Source organism: Carassius carassius, chromosome 27, assembly GCF_963082965.1.
Source record: "Carassius carassius chromosome 27, fCarCar2.1, whole genome shotgun sequence".
In the NCBI taxonomy this organism is placed as follows: domain Eukaryota; kingdom Metazoa; phylum Chordata; class Actinopteri; order Cypriniformes; family Cyprinidae; genus Carassius; species Carassius carassius.
The window spans coordinates 25,509,281-25,530,320 of NC_081781.1; the positions used below are offsets into that span (position 1 = coordinate 25,509,281).

The window sequence follows — 21,040 nt, forward strand, 5'->3', positions numbered from 1 at the left end:
TTTGCCACCGGTAGCTGTTGTGCGGCCACCTGGGACTCGCCCGAGAGCAGGGGGATCAGCCGTTCGTCTCCTGATTCTCTCTCCCACTGCCGACTTCGCTAAACCACGCCCCCCCCCCCCCCCGCCACATCCACCCTCAACCCATCTCTTTTAGAGAACTACAGACCAGTTTCCCTTCTTCCTTTCATTGCAAAAACACTTGAACGAGCTGTGTTCAACCAATTCTCTACATTTCTCACACACAACAACCTCCTTGACAGCAACCAATCTGGCTTCAGAAGTGGACATTCTGTAAAACTATAAGACTGGCAAGAGCGGAATCCAAATCTTCATTACTTATCCTGCTTGATCTCTCTGCTGCATTTGACACGGTTAACCACCAGATCCTCCTATCAACCCTACTGGCAAAAGGCATCTCAGGAACCACACTTCAATGGTTTGAGTCTTACCTATCAGATAGGTCCTTTAAAGTATCTTGGAGAGGTGAGGTGTCCAAGTCACAACATCTAACTAATGGGGTGCCTCAGGGCTCATTTCTTGGTCCACTTCTCTTCTCTGTCTACATGGCATCATTAGATTCTGTCATTCAGAAACATGGCTTTTCATGCCACTGCTATGCTGATGACACTCAACTCTACCTCTCATTACATCCTGATGATCTGACGGTAGCTATTCGCATCTCAGCTTGTCTAACAGACATTTCTTGCTGGATGATGGACCATTACCTTCAACTCAACCTTGCCAAGACAGAACTGCTTGTGACTCCAGCTGTGGCGAGTGGGGCGGGGCCGAGGGACGTGGGAACAAGGAGGGAGGCCGGCAATGATTGGGAAATCAGTGACACCTGCGACCCACTGCCGGTCTCGAGTCCCACGTAGGAGATGGAAGGATATAAAACTGGAGCGATGACAGTGAAGGACGAGAGAGAACCAGGCCTGGGCTTTTAGTTGTGTTTAGATTTTTATTTGAGCGCACCAGTCGTCCGTGAGGGGCTGGTGTGCTGTTTTGTGTTTATTTTGTATTATTAAAATGTTGTTTTATTGTCCGCCGGTTCCTGCCTCCTTCTTCCGGATGAATATTAAGCTTGAATATCATTACAGTGCTGCCGAAGCCCGGGAGAAGGAGGGACGCGCTGCTGAAGATCCCTCGCCGCTGTGGTGAATCCGCGGTGCCACAGAGCTGGCGCGGAGGATGCCGCCATGGACGCTTGAGGCGGTGGACTGGAGCGAGTTGCCGGGAACGGGCGAGCTCGCTGCCGACCGCCCATGATATGGAGGGGCTGCCGTCCGTGAGGGAGCGGAGGAGTCGGCGCCGTTCGCCAGGGGGCCGGAGCCTGCTGCCTCCGTGAAGGTATCCGGAGGAGAAGGGAACGGGGGACTCCTGCCGGCTGCCCAAAACCGGAGGAGCCGTCGCCGTCCACCGGGCGGCGGAGGGGTGTCGTGCCGTCCGCCGAGGGCCGTCCAGTGCCACCGCCAGGCACCGCGGAGGAGATCGCCCAGCCGGTGGAGGGCCGAGCAGCAGTGCGTCTGGGAACCGGAGTTTTTTTTTTTTTTTTCTCCCCTCTCTCCCCTCTGTCGCTCCTCCTTCCATATCCTTTTCTCTCGCCTCGTCTGTCCTACCCCCAGGTTCCCGCAGGTCCCCGTGAGCGCTCGCCCCACGGAGGGAGGGGGGGGGAGTAGAGCGCAGTCTTGTGGGTACCCCCCGGCCTGCGAGGGGCGATGGGGGTATGTGGCGAGTGGGGCAGGGCCGAGGGACGTGGGAACAAGGAGGGAGGCCGGCAATGATTGGGAAATCAGTGACACCTCCCTCCTTGTTCCCACGTCCCTCGGCCCCGCCCCACTCGCCACACCAGCAAACCCATCGTTTCATCACAATTTCACCATCAAGTTAGGCACATCAACCATATCTCCTTCAAAAACAGCTAGAAGCCTTGGAGTTATGATTGATGATCAGCTGACTTTCTCAGACCACATTGCTAAAACTGTCCAATCCTGCAGTTTGCTTTATTCAACATCAAGAAGATCAAGCCCTTTCTTTCGGAACATGCTGCACAACTCCTTGTTCAAGCTCTTGTTCTGTCCAGGCTGGACTAATGCAATGCCCTCTTGGCAGGTCTTACAGCCAGTTCTATCAAACCTTTACAATTAATCCAGAATGCAGCAGCAAGATTAGTTTTTAATGAGGAAAAAATAATACACGTCACACCTCTGTTTATCAATTTGCACTGGCTTCCAATAGCTGCTCGTATTAAATTCAAGGCATTGATGTTTGCCTACAAAACTACCACTGGCTCTGCACCCATTTACTTAAATTTGTTACTTCAGAATTATGTGCCCTCTAGAAGCTTGCGTTCTGCAGGTGAACGTCGCTTGATTGTGCCATCCCAAAGAAGCACAAAGTCACTTTTACGGACTTTTAAATTAAATGTTCCCTTCTGGTGGAATGACCTCCCCAACTCAATCCGAGCAGCTGGGTCCTTAGCCATCTTTAAGAATCGGCTTAAAACCCATCTCTTCCATCTTTATTTGACCATCTAACTTTAACACTCACTATTCTAATTCTATTCTTAAAAAAAAAAATTCTAACTATCTTTCTAATCTTTTTGTATTCTATTTTCTTTTCAATTAATATGCAATTGTGTGTGTGTGTGTGTGTGTGTGTGTGTAAAGACCTCTAACACTAGCTTGCTCTATTTGTTAAACACTTCTATCTATATCACTTATATATCATTGCTCTTTTTTGTTGTTTTTGATTGCTTCCACTGTCCTCATTTGAAGTCGCTTTGGATAAAAGTGTCTGCTAAATGACTAAATGTAAATGTAAATAATGTGACCAAATACGTGACAGGATGTGGTGTCATAAGCTGTTTTTTCTCCATTGTAAATTAATTTTACAGACATTAGATTAATGTATGAATTGAATAGTGATTGTCTCACCTACAGTATATGAGGGAACAACCAGTGATACCCTTGGTAGTAATATCAAATGATAGCCTATAATGATGTCATCAGGATACACAATGTGGTCACCCAGAATTTATAGTTTACCACCTCTTTTTTTACCACTACACCTCTGCCTTATTTCTACCTGTATTTCTTTTTGATGAAAAAAGTGTTTTCTAATGTTTCATCTGCCTGCAGGGCCTTTGTCAGACAGCCCAAAATCATTCCCAAACATGAAAAGTGTACCCACATCACTAGGGCTGAAGTGCCAGCACTAGCTTGCCAAAGTGCCAAGGGTGCTAAACGGATGGTTAATAGCACTGCGAATGAACCAGCAGGGAGTGTGTGGGATGTGTGAGAGCCCCCGTGCTAAGTCACACCTGTAAACCTGCATGAGTGTTTGCATACACATGGATACACAAACACACTGGCCATCTGGTGAAAGTCTGTAGCACTTACAGTAGATATCATACAGTCATCATGCCACCAGGAACTGTGGCAGAGAAATGGTAGACCTCAAGAAACTGTTACACATGACACAACATACCATTAGGCACATCACTGTTAATTATCTCATTTACATGGCAGCAAGTCTCACATGGTATTTACGTGGAAAATGGTTATTTGTCATTACTGTTGTAATATACTGTATAACAATATTGTCTCCAATTCAATTTTTCTCAGTGTATCTGAATTTTATTCTGAGTTATTTTTATATGTACACAAAACATTTGTATAAAGCAAAGATGCCCTCTGTTAAAATGTAGGTATATAGTTCATAGTGTTATATAGTGCAAGATGTATCTGTTGTTATTCAACTGACTGAAGTGCAAATTTATGCAGAATATTTATTTTAGTAGTTTACATTAGTGACACTGTTTTTCCCTTACACACACTAATTTTAATGTACTTGTATACTGTATGTGTGTATTATCCCTGTAGTTTTTTATGTTTTTTTTATTATGGATGCATCATCATTCTTGCAAATGCTTCTCTAAAATGTAGCAGTACACACTGTTCTTAAGGGGTGCATCTTAACATTTTATTCACTTTAAGCCATCAATATGAGTCAATATGATGTCATTAGAAATATATATGATATATCATGCTGTGAAAATATATAATATAATAACCCTCACGGTTTGCTAATTTTAATTTTAAATGCATATTTATCATTAAGTTCATTTTTATTTTAAGTTTTATTACTGAGTGAAAAAAGGGTATAATATAGCAAAGAATGTCTGTCCTGCCTGTTCATGTGTTAGGAATGTGATCGTCTTACAGGTTCTCCTAGGGGGCCCTGAACCTTTCTTGGCTGAAGGATGTTCCTCCTAATTATGACAGATGTGTTACAGGCTGCGGGGCAGCAAGCATTAGCTTTACACACTGAGAGAGAGGAAAAAAATAGTTGGGAAACAGTTCCGGAAGAATGTTCTACTTTAAATTCATTGGGTTAGATTGAGGCAGAAGAAATGTCAGAAAAGGAGAGGCTTGTGGATTTAGGTAAGAGGTTGGTGTGGCACTTCTTGTAAGACCTACTTTGATTTTTAGAGAGCAACATTTGGACAGTACTAACTCAGGGCCGTGCACAGACCTTTTGAGGGGCATGTGCTGAAACTGAAAAAGGGCACCCCCCTCCCTTTTTTTATATCAAGATTATTTAGTAATCTGGAGGTAATTCCCCCGCACTGGTCTCCATCACATTCTCTTGATCTACACTAGCAGTTCCATACTGGCTTTCTTCTCTTGCATCTCCTTCTGGTAACTCTCCTGCAGAGGCTCCTGTATCTGTCACGATCATTAGCTGGAGTGCCCATGAGCTTCAGTAGAGGGCACTCCAGTCAGGACCATTCCACCCATTCACCACCAGTTGTCACTTGGACACTAGCACCTCTCAAACTGTTGCACCACACCCGAACTACATTACCCATGAGTCACTGCATCACAATCACCCTGCCACACCTGCACCTCATTCATCAGCCAATTTCCTTGCCACACCTGCACCTCATTTACACACACACATAAAAGCAGCACACTCACTCACTGCGAAGTCTTGTTTAGCCAGTCTGACATTTCCGAGCGTTTTTCCTGTGTTTGTTATTCCTGTGTTTTGACCTTTGGACTGTTTATTCCGACTCTGATTCTCCACTGCCTGTCCCAATCCCTGCTTGTTTCTGATTACGATTCTGGTTATCCCTGACACACCTGACGCCATTCCTGATCTCTGCCTGTATGACCATTCTGTTTAATTAATGCTGCATATGGATCCGAAAGCCTCCGACTCCTTGTTACAGAAGACTTCGCCAAACCAGGATCCAGCAGCTTTAAGGAGTAAATCCAGGGCAGCCATGAATCCAGTAAGCCAACTTATGCATTTACGTCAGGGAATTAGGCCCATCGAGGACTATGTGAAGAACTTTACTGAGTTTGCCCATTTATCTATCATGGGCGAGATGTGCCTGATGATATTTTTTCGTGGTGGCCTATCTGAGCCCACTCATGCCTTTGCATGATCCTCACTGGACTCTGCAGTATTATATTGATCTGGCACTCCAACTGAGCAGCTCTGCATATACTGTGGGTGTTGTGGAGGAGGAACACAGCACTTTTGCAGTATCCACCACTCCTGAGCCTTGTCCTGTTATGGCCGACAGCCCAGCGTCTCTGCACAAGATGGCCGCCAGCCCAGAGCCTCTGCACAAGATGGCCGCCAGCCCAGCGCCACTGCTCAAGATGCCCGCCAGCCCAGCGCCACTGCACAAGATGGCCGCCAGCCCAGCGACACTGCACAAGATGGCCGCCAGCCCAGCGACACTGCACAAGATGGCCGCCAGCCCCGTCGACTTTCCAGAGTCAAGTCAGGTCCCCGTCGACTTTCCAGAGTCAGGTCAAGTTGAACTCAGGTCAACTCAGGTGCTCATGAACCCTCCAAAGTCAGGGTTAGTCACCGTCAACCTTTCAGAGTCAAGTCAAGTCACCGGTGATCCTCATGAGCAAAGTCAAGTCATCAACGATCTTCATGAACAAAGTCAAGTCACCATTAACCTCCGTGAACTAAGTAAAGTCACAGTTGATCCTCAGGAACCAAGTCAAGTCACCAACGATTTTCATGAGCAAAGTCAAGTCATCAACGATCTTCATGAGCAAAGTCAAGTCACCATTAACCTCCGTGAACTAAGTCAAGTCACAGTTGATCCTCAGGAACCAAGTCACCAACGATCTTCATGAGCAAAGTCAAGTCACCATTAACCTCCGTGAACTAAGTCAAGTCACTATTAACCTCCGTGAACTAAGTCAAGTCACCATTAACCTTCGTGAACTAAGTCAAGTCACCATTAACCTCCGTGAATTAAGTCAACTCACCATTAACCTCCGTGAGCTAAGTCAAGTCACAGTTGATCTTCATGAACACAGTCAAGTCACCAACGATCTTCATGAACCCAATCAAATCACCACAGATCTACCAGAGCCTCGTCACATCTCAGAGCTCTCGTCCTATCCTGTCACGGCCAGGGAGGCCGTCGATGAGCTCTCATTCATTCCGGTCTGGGCTACGGAGACCATCCACCAAATCTCTGTCTGTCCTGTCATGGCCACGGAGGTCCTCCATGAACTAACCGCCTGCCCTGTAATGGCCACGGAGGCCAGCTACCATCTCATCACGGCCACGGAGGCCTCTATTAACCTGTCAATGTTCTCTGTTTCAGTCCCACCTGAGCAGACTGCTCAGCTGTGGTGGTCCTCTGCACCGCCCTGGTGGGCTTCTGTCCCGTCTTCTCGGCTGTGGTGGTCCTCTGCTCCGCCCTGGTGGGCTTCTGTCCCATCTTCTCGGCTGTGGTGGTCCTCTACTCCTCCCTGGTGGGCTCCAGCTCCACCTGCTCCACTCTGGTTGCTTCCCACGCCACCTGCTCTGCCTTGGTGGACCCTTGTTCCCGAGTTAGGGCCATGGCGGGCTCCTGTTCCCGAGTTAAGCCCATGGCAGGCCCCTGTCTCCTATGTCAGGTCCAGAAGGGGCTCCTGTTTTCCTGAGCTAGGCCCAGGAAGGGCTCCAGTTCGGCCTGCTCTGCCCCGGTCCCCGACCACGGCACTTCTTCATGGACCTGGCCCTCCATGCCTCCCCCTGTTCCGCCCTCCTAGATTGTTTTGAGCGTCTGGAAGCCGCTCCTTTGGGGGGGGGGGCTATGTCACGATCATTAGATGGAGTGCCCATGAGCTTCAGTAAAGGGCACTCCAGTCAGGACCATTCCACCCATTCACCACCAGTTGTCACTTGGACACTAGCACCTCTCAAACTGTTGCACCACACCCGAACTACATTACGCATGAGTCACTGCATCACAATCACCCTGCCACACTTGCACCTCATTCATCAGCCAATTTCCTTGCCACACCTGCACCTCATTTACACACACACATAAAAGCAGCACACTCACTCTCACTCACTGCGAAGTCTTGTTTAGCCAGTCTGACATTTCCGAGCGTTTTCCCTGTGTTTGTTATTCCTGTGTTTTGACCTTTGGACTGTTTATTCCGACTCTGATTCTCCGCTGCCTGTCCCGATCCCTGCTTGTTTCTGATTACGATTCTGGTTATCCCTGACACACCTGACGCCATTCCTGATCCCTGCCTGTATGACCATTCTGTTTAATAAATGCTGCATATGGATCCGAAAGCCTCCGACTCCTTGTTACAGTATCTTGTTCACCAGCAAATTCTTGTACATCATCTATCGCTTCTCTCTCTACATCTGAATTACTACTTCCTTCCTTCCTTTTCTTCTTCCCTGCTACAAACTGGCCTAATCCATGAAGTAAGTGAGCTGCTACCCTTGGCTGCCTGCTGTCGCTCCATCTCCTTCTTTTTCTTATTTCTCTCTTTACGGGGCATTGCACTGCAACCACCAAGTAATCAAAATTTATGTAAGTGCAAAAAAAGTTTTTTTGTCTGTATTATTTGTAGGGTCCTGTGTTTGTGAATTGCTCTTGTGTACTCCCACTTTTTTTAAATTGCATTTATAGAGAAAAACAATACTTGACTCATACATAAACGTGTTAACCAAAATAATACAAATTAGCTTATAAAACCAAACAGAAACCAAAATCTTTTTTATTGAACTTTATGCACTTTTTTATGAACTTTGCAAAGAAAAAAATTATATATATTCTCTTTTTTAGCTATTCTGTTTGGTTTTATAAGCTAATTTGTATTATTTGGTTAGCATGATTATGAATGACATTGAGAAGAGGGGAAGGTGAGCAATGAGTCAAGTATTTTTGACAAACTTTTTTGAAATATAATTTAAGTAATTATGTCCAACTCAATTCCAGATTATAAGAAACTATAGCCATACCGTTACTATAACATATCCAACATGTATCCGCCTACCTGGCAAAAATTTGATACTGTGGTGGACTAGGGATGTTGGTCTCTTGAAGGTCTCTTATTCACTACACTTTCCCTAAAATAAGCCAGCAATGAAAAAATAAATAAAAATAGTGTGAAAAGTACAGTTGCAGCCAAAAGCATTTCTGAAGGATCACGTGACACTGAAGAGTAATGATGCTGAAAATTCAGCTTTGATCACAAATATAAATTACATTTTAAAATATATTTAAATAGAATACAGTTATTTAAAATTGTAGAATAGTACACAATATTACTGTTTTTGCTGTAATTTGGATCAAATAAATGAAGCCTTGGAATGAATCATGAATTACATTCTGCATGATAAATATAAAGATTTCACAGTGATCTTCTGTAATTTTTTTTTTAGTTACTACTACATTACTGTAGTAAAACCATGTTTTACTACATTTTATACATGTGAGGCAAGGGGAGAGTATACCACAACATGATTAGCCTAAATGTTAATAAATTAAGTGTATCAGCAATCATAAATCAAAGAGGAAATTTCTTAGAAATATGTTATCTAGGTGACGAGGATCACTCGTCGCTTTGTGTAAGTTCCAGTACGAAACAGCGCGGAGGTGCACCTGTTATGATTTTCCGATGGTAAAAAACAAAATATATGTTGTTGTATTACTTATCAATATATAGTTTTTGACCAGCGAATGTGTGCAAATGTGAATTTTTTTTTTGTCCGTCACTAAAACGGCGACGGCGCCTGCCGCTGCCGGCATCACATTACATTTTCATCTACAGGTTACAAACTAGTTTTTGTAGCTATATAGACGGAGCGCTCAGTTTTTTTCTGTGGTAAAATGCATTTGGCCAAAATCGCATTTTATAAAAGATGAAATGCTACTATATGCACAGGCTATTTAAGTGTTGGCTATGACTAGATGGCAAATGCTAGCCCTCTCTCTCAAGCAACGTCCCACATGTCTCAGTCTGTGACTCAGTCAGACATCAAATAAATAAAATATGAGCCTTTATAGACATAGTGTTTAGTAGTACTTATTCAAACAACAAGATATTTATTTACCCTTCGCAAAACTTTGTTCAGTTCAGCTGTTGTCTACTGTGTGGCTGCTGTGGAACTTCAGTTGATTCAATGAATATAGAGGGGGCGGAGTTATCAGCTTACTGACAGCTTGAGGATCGAATAAGATTTACACAAGCTCGTTTTAAGAACTTTCATTTGCTAAATATTTGTAAAACAGACAGACAGACGTGAAGGGTGACCAATAGCATTGATTAGAAAAAAAACACCACCAAAAAAAGGGCACTTCGGAGTGTAAGGGCCAAAAAGGGCATGTGCTCTGCACAGGTTGAGCCCTACCTGTGCACGTGCCTGGTACTAAGCAGTTTAAGTAGATATTAGTTCTTGCAGTGACATGGCACTTGTTAGACTGACCTTCTGTTTACAGGACTAACATGACCCAGTGCCTGGCTATTTTTGATGAGGCAGTTGCTGCTGAGCTTGGACAAATTTTTGTTTGACCCATTGGTTGGGTAAAACAGATTATACTTGGAGCATGTTTGTATGTGTTGCTGTGATGTTTGGGGGTGCTTTAAAAGCACTGTACTTAGATGAGGTCTGTGAGATAATGAATTGTAGCAGATGGTCTCCTGGAAAGTGAACAGGTGTCTTAGGAGAGGTGTTGTTGAAGAGAGATGAACAGTGCCATCTCTGTAACATGGGGAAAGAAGATCCCAATCTCCACAAGGCTTAAAAAAATGACAACAAAATACATTTCCTCTACTGACACTCACTCACTCACAAGCAGTTGCAAATTGCCTTCGTGTGAGCTGGTCAGGGAAGATTTGTTAACAAATAATCAGCAAAGAGCTTACTGTCATGAATCCCGTCCATGCACTTCTGTTGGCTCCCCACCAGAGATCACCGCTCACTACTATAGACTCATGCACCACACTAACTTTTGAACCCCATCCTGGTCTCCAGCTCTGCTCAGATAGAGAGCATAGTAGTAGAGGTCAGAGGGACAGGCCTAAGGTTTGTCGGACAGGCCTTCCTGCGATGTACATAGTGTGCTCTCCGAGTGTTAGTAGTGATAGTAGAGATCTGAAAGCACATAGTGACTACAAGTGTAAGAAATAGGTATTTGAGATCAAGCTATACAAAAGGTAAAGAAAGAGGAGAAAAGCAATACTCAAGTGCGACCGCTCCCGCGATGAAAACGACCGCTTTTATATTTGCCTGATTACCTGAGATTGAAGTCACCTGGCCACGCCTCACTATTTAGCAGACCGAAACTGGGCAGTCCCACGATAGGCAAACGTGAAACCAAGCACCATTTTCAGCACATATTTACCAGGGTAAGACACACAATTTAAACCAAAACTTTCCTAGCAATGACGATCACACAGTAGTCTAATGAGAAAACGAGACAAAACACTTACAGTACAAGCTGCTGTACTTCTCTGTTGCTAGGCTGTTTCTTCATTTACTGGCAAACTTTTGTGTCGTTCTCTAAATATACCTGTTTGCCATTGTTTGACCCAAGCCTGTTATGACCATGTCTCTTAATAAAATCATGTATATGGATCCGTTCTCTTTACGTCTCTGTCGACCCGTAACAGAATACTTGGCCCCGCAAGTATGCAGCAGATTTTCCTAAGGACATTGGCCACATATGGATTATGGAACTGTTATTAGCACTAAAGCAGGGCACATGCTATATTCAAGCGTTTCTGGGCATTGTGTGTTATTCCAATTTGCCAGACTGTGTATTGATAGACTTTTTCTGTGATGGAGTAAATGAACTACACAAATCAAGTTTTTTTCTGTGAAGCTCCAAGCTCATCTTTCAGTCAATCTATGGACTATACTTTATTGACTGTTGGTTCTACGTTCACTGTGGGTGTCACAGCGGAACGCAAACCTGCACTCACTCGTGTAATGGCAGCCAGACTAGAGCACGCTCACAAGATGGCAAACACAACAGCACCCCATTATGTCACAGCTGCCAATCCTGAGTCGAGTCAAGTCACAGTTGTTTGTCATGAGTCAAGTCAAGTTACTGCTGATCTTCATGAGTCAAGTCAAATCACAACTGATCTTCCTGATCTAGTCACAGCTGATCTTCCTGAGTCCAGTCAAGTCCCAGTTCATCTTCATGAGTCAAGTCAAGTCACAGTCAATCTTCCTGAGGCCAGTCAAGTCACGGTCGACCTTCATGAGTCAAGTCAAATCACAGCTTCTTGTCATGAGTCCAGTCATGTCTCAGCTGATCTGCCTGAGCCTCGTCACATCTCAGCTGCTCGTCATGAGTACAGTCACGTCTTAGCTGTTTGTCCAGAGATACGTCACATCACAGCTGTTTGACCAGAGTCACGTCATATCACAGCTGATCATCCAGAGTCACATCACACCCTGTCTGTTCCACCCAGATTATCAAGGTCAGTCCTTCGGTATCCCAGTCTGATATCTAGTGTGAGGGATGCACTGCTGGTCTCTGCACGCACAGCTGGTATCCCCAAACCCACTCACTCTAGCCCTCCTGTTCTTGAACTGATTCCCCTATCTGAAGCACTTCTCATGATGGGGATTGCTTTTTGGTGTGTTTGGGCTGCGTACACCACCACAGGAACTCTGGAGATGGCTGTGCTTTCTCCAGGTTCTCCAGAGGTGGCAGCTGAGGCTGCAGAACCTCCCAAGGTGGTAGCACTTGCTTAAGCTCCTGGTATGTTGGTGGTGCCCACCAATGCACTTTCAGCCCATCATGTTACGGTCAAAGGAACCGTGTATCTCTACCTGTACCTGTTCTCTTAAGGAGGATGCTAATTAACTCTACCCCTTTCCTGAGATTACTACAGTAGAACCTCCAGAGGTGGCGGCATCTACTGCAGAACCTCCAGAAGTGTCAGTGGTATACATCTATGAACTCTGCCTGTTCTGTCATGGCTATGGAGACCGTCTGTGAACTGTCTGCCTGTTTTGTCAAGGCTATGGAGGTGTCTGTGAATTCACTTCCTGTCCTGTAATGGCTATGGAGGCCATTAATGAATCTCCTGCCTGCCCTGTTAGGGCTATGGAGGCCAATTATAGACTTTTGTCCTGTCCCTATCCAGCTGAGGAGGCTGTCTATAAACTCTCAGCTCTGTCACAACCAAGGACACGGTCTGTGAATTTCCTGACTATTCTGCTGCGGCTACTTTAAGGAGACCAAACCCTTTGTGTTGCCTGCCTCGGTCCTTGGGGCCATGAATTCTTTATCTGTGTCGTCTGTCCCTGCTCTTCCTAGTTCTCAGTCTCAGCCATGGTCTCTGATCAGTCTGGCCCTCTGTGGTGGTCTTCTGCTCCTTCTGCTCCTCCATGGTGTTCTACTGCTCTGGCCAAGTGTTCTTCTGCTCCATCCTGGTGGAATTTAGTTCAGTCTGCGCAGTCCTTGTGCATAGTTTGCTGGAGATCAACCATGCCTGTTCACTGGACTACTGTCTTGCCCTAAATATACATGTTTGCCATTGTTTGACCAATGCCTGTTATGATCACGTCTCTTAATAAAAGCATGCACATGGATCCAATCGCTTCATGTCTCTGTCGACCCATAACACTTATAAATGTAAATACATAAGGGCTGGGGATGGTTACCTATTAATTTAATTTTGACCTCATAGTATACAATAAAGTACATTCAGCTGAGGATTTCAAGGAGATGCTTCATCTTGATTTATTTCTAAAAGCTTCCCCAAAGAGGATAAAATATATATTGTTAAAATTACAATATATTTTTTATATTTTTCAATTATATATATATATAGTACAGACCAAAAGTTTGGACACACCTTCTCATTCAAAGAGTTTCTTTATTTTCATGACTATGAAAATTGTAGATTCACACTGAAGGCATCAAAACTATGAATTAACACATGTGGAATTATATACATAACAAAAAAGTGTGAAACAACTGAAAATATGTCATATTCTAGGTTCTTCAAAGTAGCCACCTTTTGCTTTGATTACTGCTTTGCACACTCTTGGCATTCTCTTGATGAGCTTCAAGAGGTAGTCACCTGAAATGGTCTTCCAACAGTCTTGAAGGAGTTCCCCGAGAGATGCTTAGCACTTGTTGGCCCTTTTGCCTTTCTTTCTGCGGTCCAGCTCACCCCTAAACCATCTCGATTGGGTTCAGGTCCGGTGACTGTGGAGGCCAGGTCATCTGGTGCAGCACCCCATCACTCTCCTTCTTGGTCAAATAGTCCTTGATGCCTTCAGTGTGACCCTACAATTTTCATAGAGAAAATTCTTTGAATGAGAAGGTGTGTCCAAACTTTTGGTCTGTACTGTGTATATATATATATGTATATATATATATATATATATATATATATATATATATATATATATATATATATATACTGTATGTACAAAGTAGTATAAAAATGTTGATAAATAAATAACCACAATTAAATAATAATTAAATAACCACTCAATTGATCATTGCATTCAAGCTCAGCACCCTTCAGTCTACCTAAGCAATTATCTACATCATCATTATCATCACAATCATCATTAGCATCAAGTGGACATGTTTTTCTATAAATGAAGAATAGTTCTCTGCTGATCCAAATACATTTTAAGCAAACACACTTTTCAAGCAAAACAGTTCTCACAGACAAATAAAACAATTATCTGGATGATTTAGTAATATTTTAATATATTTTCAGGCAAAACAGTGTACACAGACATTGACACACACACACACACACACACACACGTTTGTTTTTGTGAAAAGTGGGGACATCCCATAGGCATAATGTATATTCTATGGCCCTACACCAACCCTTCACCTAACCCTAACCCTCACAGGAAACTTTGTGCATTTTTACTTTCTCAAAAAAAAAAAATCAAAAATTCTGTATGTTTTATAAGCATTTTGAAAAATGGGGACATGGGTTATGCCCACATAAGTCACCCTCTCCTTGTAATACCTGTGTCATAACCATTTCACAAAAACAAGAGCACACACACGGGCAGTTGTGGCTTTCCCGGCAGGAATTGTAGGTGGGGGGAGTGAATGACGAGCACTTCAATACCATGACGGTGAGACTCTTGAGCAAGGCACCAAACCTCCAAGTGCTACCTGGCTGCTGCAGCATTGGCTTTCAACATTAGTGAAAGAAATTCATAGTTAATGTGATGAAATACACATGTGTGAATTTAAGGGAAATATATTTTATACTCACTAAAATCACTTCATGACAAGTATTGTATACGTTCCTAATACTTTTGGGCCCTCCATTAATGACAAAGATGTGTGGATATTCTGCCAGGGCTGTAAATCCAAAAACTAAATATTTACTCAAATGCAACACAACATTTACAGCATTTTGGAATCATTATATATATATATATATATATATATATATATATATATATATATATGTGTGTGTGTGTGTGTGTGTGTGTGTGTGTGTATATATATATGCAAACATTAACTCTCTGAAGTTTTTTGTTGGTATAAAAATATTTGTCGCACCCGCGTTTTCTGCTTGCGTGTGCATTTGCATTATCTTGCGTGCTCCCACAGGACTCTTCATACACTGCCTCATTAAGCCGCGTCAGTGATCTTTTCATTAACTTTCCGTTTAATTTGGTCGCAAGAACTACCTCATATGTCACGGCAATAGACTAGATTAGCCTTGATCTGAGCGTAGACAGACTGAAGTGAGTAGATTTCTTAATGATGGCAACATAAGTGCGCATGCCCATGCCAGTAACATGGTGTATCAATTAGAATTATTCGAAACCCATTTAAATGTGTTTTCAGAATGGATTTTACGGAACTGTCATTACTTTTTGAGTGTAGTATCTGGGCAGTTAAAGCACAATGTCTATTCAGGACCATGGAGACTTCCCGAAATACTCTCAGTGTTCCAGAAAACTCTGGATGCTTTTATTATGCAAATATGTCTTACACAGCTGCTCACATCCGAGACTCGATAGATCTGCAAAAGAGAATGTTAAATGTACGTTTTAAATGGATAGTCACTAATGTGAAGATACCTGAAGGGGAATCCTGACACAAAATGTTTGTCTTGGTACCTCCTTAAATGGCGTGTTTAATGTAAGTAGTGGGCGGAGCAGCGAAGCTGGCGAGCTCAGGACAGGCTCCAGCACCTCAGTCGAGCGGAGGAGAGCGAGCTCTGGATGCGCAGATTATCCCGCTACACTGAATTTGACCTCAGCATCACTCCATCCGTGCTCCATTACTCGCAATGTGGATTTAACGTCTTTTTTTATCTTTTTTTTTAGACAATTTGTAGAATAAACCGGATTCTCCATCGGTGGAATACAGTCTTTATCATATGAGGTAAATCAGAACTACTTTAAGATATTTATAGAGTTTCACAAATGCGTTTAATAATTAACTTACATTAATCATGTTATTCTACAAGATTTCATCCGCTTGTGTATTCATAAATAGATTTTTTATGAAGAACCAATTTCTCTGGGATAGCTATATTCTTCTAATGCAAATGCCTGTATAACATTTGAATGCTTGCAATATTCATGGATGAAGGAGACAGAAATATTCTTAATTATTGTATCTTATAACTCGTATTATTCCTATCTCCTTAATGTTTCTGAAATTTTAATGGATGTTTAAGATCTACTGAAATTACCAGAGAGGAGACTGACGGATGCATGCAGCAGTCTTGAGCTTGAGCATCTCTCTCTCTCTCTCTCTCTCTCTCTCTCTCTCTCTCTCTCTCTCTCTCTCTCTCTCTCTCTCTCTCTCTCTCTCTCTCTCTCTCTCTCTCTCTCTCTCTCTCTCTTCTCTCTCTCTCTCTCTCTCTCTCTCTCTCTCTCTCTCTCTCTCTCTCTCTCTCTCTCTGCTTTAATAGTACAAAACTTACATGGACCTTAAGAATATTAATTTATTCTCACATAAAGTTATATGTGACTTTGGCTTAACCTGTTAATATGTAGGGATATAAAAACTTATAAAATGAATTTATTCAGGTATAATAATATAATTTCATCTACTAACATTGCTGATATTTTTGTATTCTCCTTTATAAATGACAAACTAAACAACTAGGCCTACCTTAAGGTCAGTAGCTATCCGATGATATTGCTACCCTGTTACTTTTAGATATTTATACCATCATTTGACCTGAAAAACTGGTTATGCTCCCCCTCTCTTTTCTTTCTTTCTCTCTCTTTCTCTCTCTCTCTCTCTCTCTCTCTCTCTCTCTCTCTCTCTCTCTCTCTCTATCTCTTTCTCTCTCTCTCTCTCTCTCTCTCTCTCTCTCTCTCTCTCTCTCTCTCTTCTCTCTCTCTCTCTCTCTCTCTCTATTCTTAGAGCTTTGGTCCGCTCACTCACTATCCCTATTTCTAGCTTCTCATATGCCTTTAATATTTTTTATTTATTCATTTTTTTATTACAGACAATAGGTGTGTGGTGTGTGTGACTTTCTTTCTCTCGTGGAACACTAAAGTAGCTGTTTGTCAGTATGTCTGAGCTGCTCTCTTGGAGACCTGGATGGAGATCAAGACATGTCAAACTGTAAAAAAAAAAGAAAAAAGAAATAAAAAGGCATATTTAGAAGTAGTTTAAAAGGTCTGTGCACTATATTACAGTTCTTCTGACGACATATTATAGCTGTTTTGCAATCTTGTATGAAAAATAACTGCTTTGGTGTTCCACAGAAGAAAGAAAGTCAGGTTTCGAAAGATGAGAGTGAGTAAATGATGGCAGAAAATTTTTTTGGTGTAAACTATTAATTTAATTAGGAATCCCATTTGAAACATAGTGTGATGAATAATTTCTATTCCACAACGCACAAGCTGCTGCAAATTATTGTTACATTGAAGGTTACTAGGGCTTGTTAATTGTTCTTTGTGAATGCTGTCAGGAGGTATTGGATGACGATGTCAAATTGCCTTTTTGACAAGAACAAGAATGAGAATTTGAGAATTTGAGAGACAGAAACCCAGCTGAGATTGACATGACATTGGAGAAAGCGCATATGGAGACATAATCATCATACATATGGATTGTAGTGTTGTTTCCTATACTCAGTATCTTTGCCTTGCTCACAGAGAATAAAACATGCTCGAAATTATTGTAAATCATTCAAGGCAGATGGAAGACTTTTTCTCTGATGGTTATGTTTAAGCTTTTCATGCTCTTTTGCCTTTTGGGAACCAAATGCAACATTTATTGTGTTTGAGAGAATTTTCTATGGATTACAGAGCATATGGCAGAACACATATTTCAATTCCTCATAATCTAATTCCTCATCCCTAATCTTAGTTATTCATTTTTTTTTTTTTTGCTTATTAAATGGGATGTATTATGCTTATGCCCTAAACAGAACTGTTCAAGTATCCTGTCCAAATGTCTTTTGAACAAGAATCCTCATAGACTACTGCCTCTGGAGAGTTCTGAATTGGGTCTATATAATTTGTAACCCAATAGTCTGTATTATGTTTGTAATAAATCCTCTGTGTGATTGCTGCCAGACCAATAGCCAGTTGTTGTTTGCCGCATGTAAGGATAAGGTTTCAGACCAGCCTGTTCTCAGTAAAGCAGACTGAACAGGAAGTCCTTCTGAAAACCCGTTCTCCATGATGCCTTACCTGTTAGTGTGGCATGCAAAGTAAATGTCTTGACCTTGGCCACTGGGTTCTGCTCGGCTCAACCTTTTCACATTTCTTCTCAAATCTTGTGGAGCGCTCGTTCTCTATTGAAATACAGACAAGACCCACTATCACTCAGGGGACGCTCCACACATCGCTGTTGGTATCAGTTGCCTTAATTCAATAGCTGGCTGCCAGGGAGAGATTAACTATTCAGGGCAGGTAGTTAAAGGGGCTATTGTGTTGCACCGCTATGGAACTGTTACGATTGGGGAGGCTTTTGTCTCTGGGGACTCCAAGCCAAAGCAGCAGCCAGGGCAGGGAGAGATGGAATTCTACACACAAGTACAGTATCTCTCCGTCAGACATCTGTCAACTGACCGAGTGTGTTGGAAATAAATACTTAGATGTCTTAAATAGCAAATATTTGTCAGTGGCTTTTGTGAATACTTGTGTTTGCCAAAATGCAAATGCAGCTTTATTTTGGAGTATAAGGCTTTACCGTTGGCCTGTCCAAAATATATATTTTCAACACATACATCGAACAATAAAGGCTTTTGAAAGTAAAGTGTGTATTTTAAGCCACTAGTGGCCTCAAACATAATTGCAAAATTAATGTAACTAAACAGGTTTTCCAATCTCCACATTTGATTTTGATCCCTTGGTCAGACAGATAAGTTATAATGTGAAAAAATACAGAAAATCCCATGTTATGTAGCTCATATATTTTTCTTTAGTACGTAAATCTTGAAGTAAATCAAGAAGTAGATCTTTGTGTAGTCTAAGGCCAATGACCCTCAGATAAATTATTTCTTTGCAAAGGATCCCCAACTAAAATGTAATGATATATTTTATGTATAAATGCCATGTGTGAAAAAAAGTGTTATATGTGTGAAAACGTGAGAAAAACTTTTGATATTGTGAAGACTTACATATTGTTTCATAAAACAATATGCCATTCTTTATTACTGTTTTTCAAAAAATGGTTGAATGAATAAATCTAATTTACCCATGTTTTCTAATAATTTTAATATCAAAATTATACTGTCAGTGATTGGGTATATATATATATATATATATATATATATATTACATCAAACACTGACAAATACATTTGTGTAATTTATTTTCCTTTTAAATTTGGAAGGGTCTCAGGACAGAGTTGGAAAACATTGAGTTGGTCTAAGGAAACATAATAGAACACAACATTCCCCACTGTATATAGTATATTTCTCTGTATAATGTGTAATGAACCTAATGAAAATGTGTTGTTATTTTTTTTTTCTTTATCTTCACAGATTGTGTACATTAACATGTGACGATATAGAATCAGAACCAATATGGAACATGTCTGTTTTAATCCAGAAAGTCGACTCAAGGGAACATCATCAGTAAAGCCTATCTAGAAAGTAGAAGCTGACCAGTTGTTCACTTCTAATCTAAAGGCTATCTGGTCTGTTTGGAATTCATCCTGGTGCCCATAACAGGATTTAGGATAGCATGTGTCAAGAACCTCAATGGCCTCACCTTCTTCAATCATACATTTGTCATCTAAAGGATTTTAGGTTTCTTCAATGATCTTCACCATTTGCCAAAAAACATAACTGAGGAATTTTATTTTGCTCATTGCAGTCTTGTAGCATAACCACTGGTTACCATGCCTCCCATTTGCCGGCCCCGTTGTATACTATTACTGCTCAGCACCTTCCTGAGTCTTTGTTTGGGCCTGGAGTTCACAGGCTTAGAGGGTCAGTGGGCGCGCTATCTACGCTGGGATGCAAGCACCAGAAGTGACCTCAGCTTTCAGTTCAAAACTGCTATATCAGATGCTCTGGTTCTCTACTTTGATGATGGAGGATATTGTGACTTCCTGCTCCTGAGCATTGAGGAAGGCAAGCTGAAGTTGCATTTTAGCGTAGACTGTGCAGAAACCACTATAATCTCTGACAAGATGGTAAATGACAGTCGCTGGCACTTTGCCACCATCAGCAGGCACAACTTGCGAACCGTGTTGGTACTGGACGGAGAGTCAAAGGTGGATGAAGTGAGACCGCAAAGGCAGTTCATGAAGATTGTCAGTGACCTGTATCTTGGAGGAGTGCCTCAAGACATTCGAACATCTGCCCTAACACTAGCTTCAGCTAAGGAGATGCCACCGTTCAAGGGGATTATTACAGACCTGGGTTACGGGAATCAAGTTCCAACACGCCTAGGGAGCCAAAAGGTCTGGTTAGAGATGGAAGGCTTGTGTACAGAGAACCCCTGTGAAAATGGAGGAAGTTGCAGCATGGCTGACGGTGAAGCTTACTGTGACTGCTCCAAAACAGGATATGTAGGTCGTTACTGCAATGAAGGTAAGCATGTTAACTTTTGATTTTGAAGACATATCTGGCCAACAGTTTGATGTAATTTATTTTAGTATTCTATTTTTAAGAAAACATAGGCAAAAGCTTCTCTTTTTTTATTTTTATTTTTTTTACATAAAATCAAAACAGACCCTATTTATTTTCCTTTCACACATTCAAAGTAAATTTTGTTTACTGAAAAATAAGTTAGCATTTTTTTTTCCTGGTTGAATGTCAAGTTTGACTGAAAGCATTGAAAATGTTAAATGTATATGTAGTTAAATTACACCTCAAACTAAATGTAATTAATTTGTTAAATTATCACATTGGAACTAGACAACATTATTGATTGCATGCTAAGCTAAATTATATGCAGTGGCCCCAAAAAGTTAGACTCTTGTGTCTTACTTAAGAATGTGTGTACTCTTTGCATTAATAAAACATGTATTTATTAAGATGGCATACACTTTTGAGTGAAACAAACAAATGAATAAATACAAAAGTAAATACCTGTTTATATCTGTTTGGATACCTTTGACCAATTGCAGGGTACTGATAATATACTCAAAAAAAACCTGCAATATCAACTTGCTACGTTTGCAAAAAAATGTTTAGAAAATGTATGTTTCCATATAGGGCAATTAATGCAATTTAATGTGTCAACCTAGAAAACATTTATAATAATGATGTTTTGATTATCAGTAATTACTTTGCTCATTGTATTACTCAAGGAATAATGA

The 21,040-nt window shown here is 41.7% G+C and overlaps 1 protein-coding gene across 18 annotated transcripts in view; it reads left to right on the forward strand.

Moving 5' to 3' along the window:
* Positions 1-15,502: 15,502 nt before the first annotated feature.
* nrxn3b (neurexin 3b) overlaps positions 15,503-21,040 on the forward strand; it is a 366,662-nt gene continuing 361,124 nt past the window's right edge. For all 18 annotated transcript variants that reach the window (XR_009424222.1, XR_009424223.1, XR_009424224.1 and 15 more), the window contains exons 1-2: positions 15,503-15,679; positions 19,254-20,309. Coding sequence is in view for 15 of the 18 variants with exons in the window: in XM_059513243.1 (XP_059369226.1) it covers positions 19,613-20,309 (697 nt within the window). In the remaining 3 variants the exon portion in view is untranslated. The remainder of the gene's footprint in view (positions 15,680-19,253; positions 20,310-21,040) is intronic.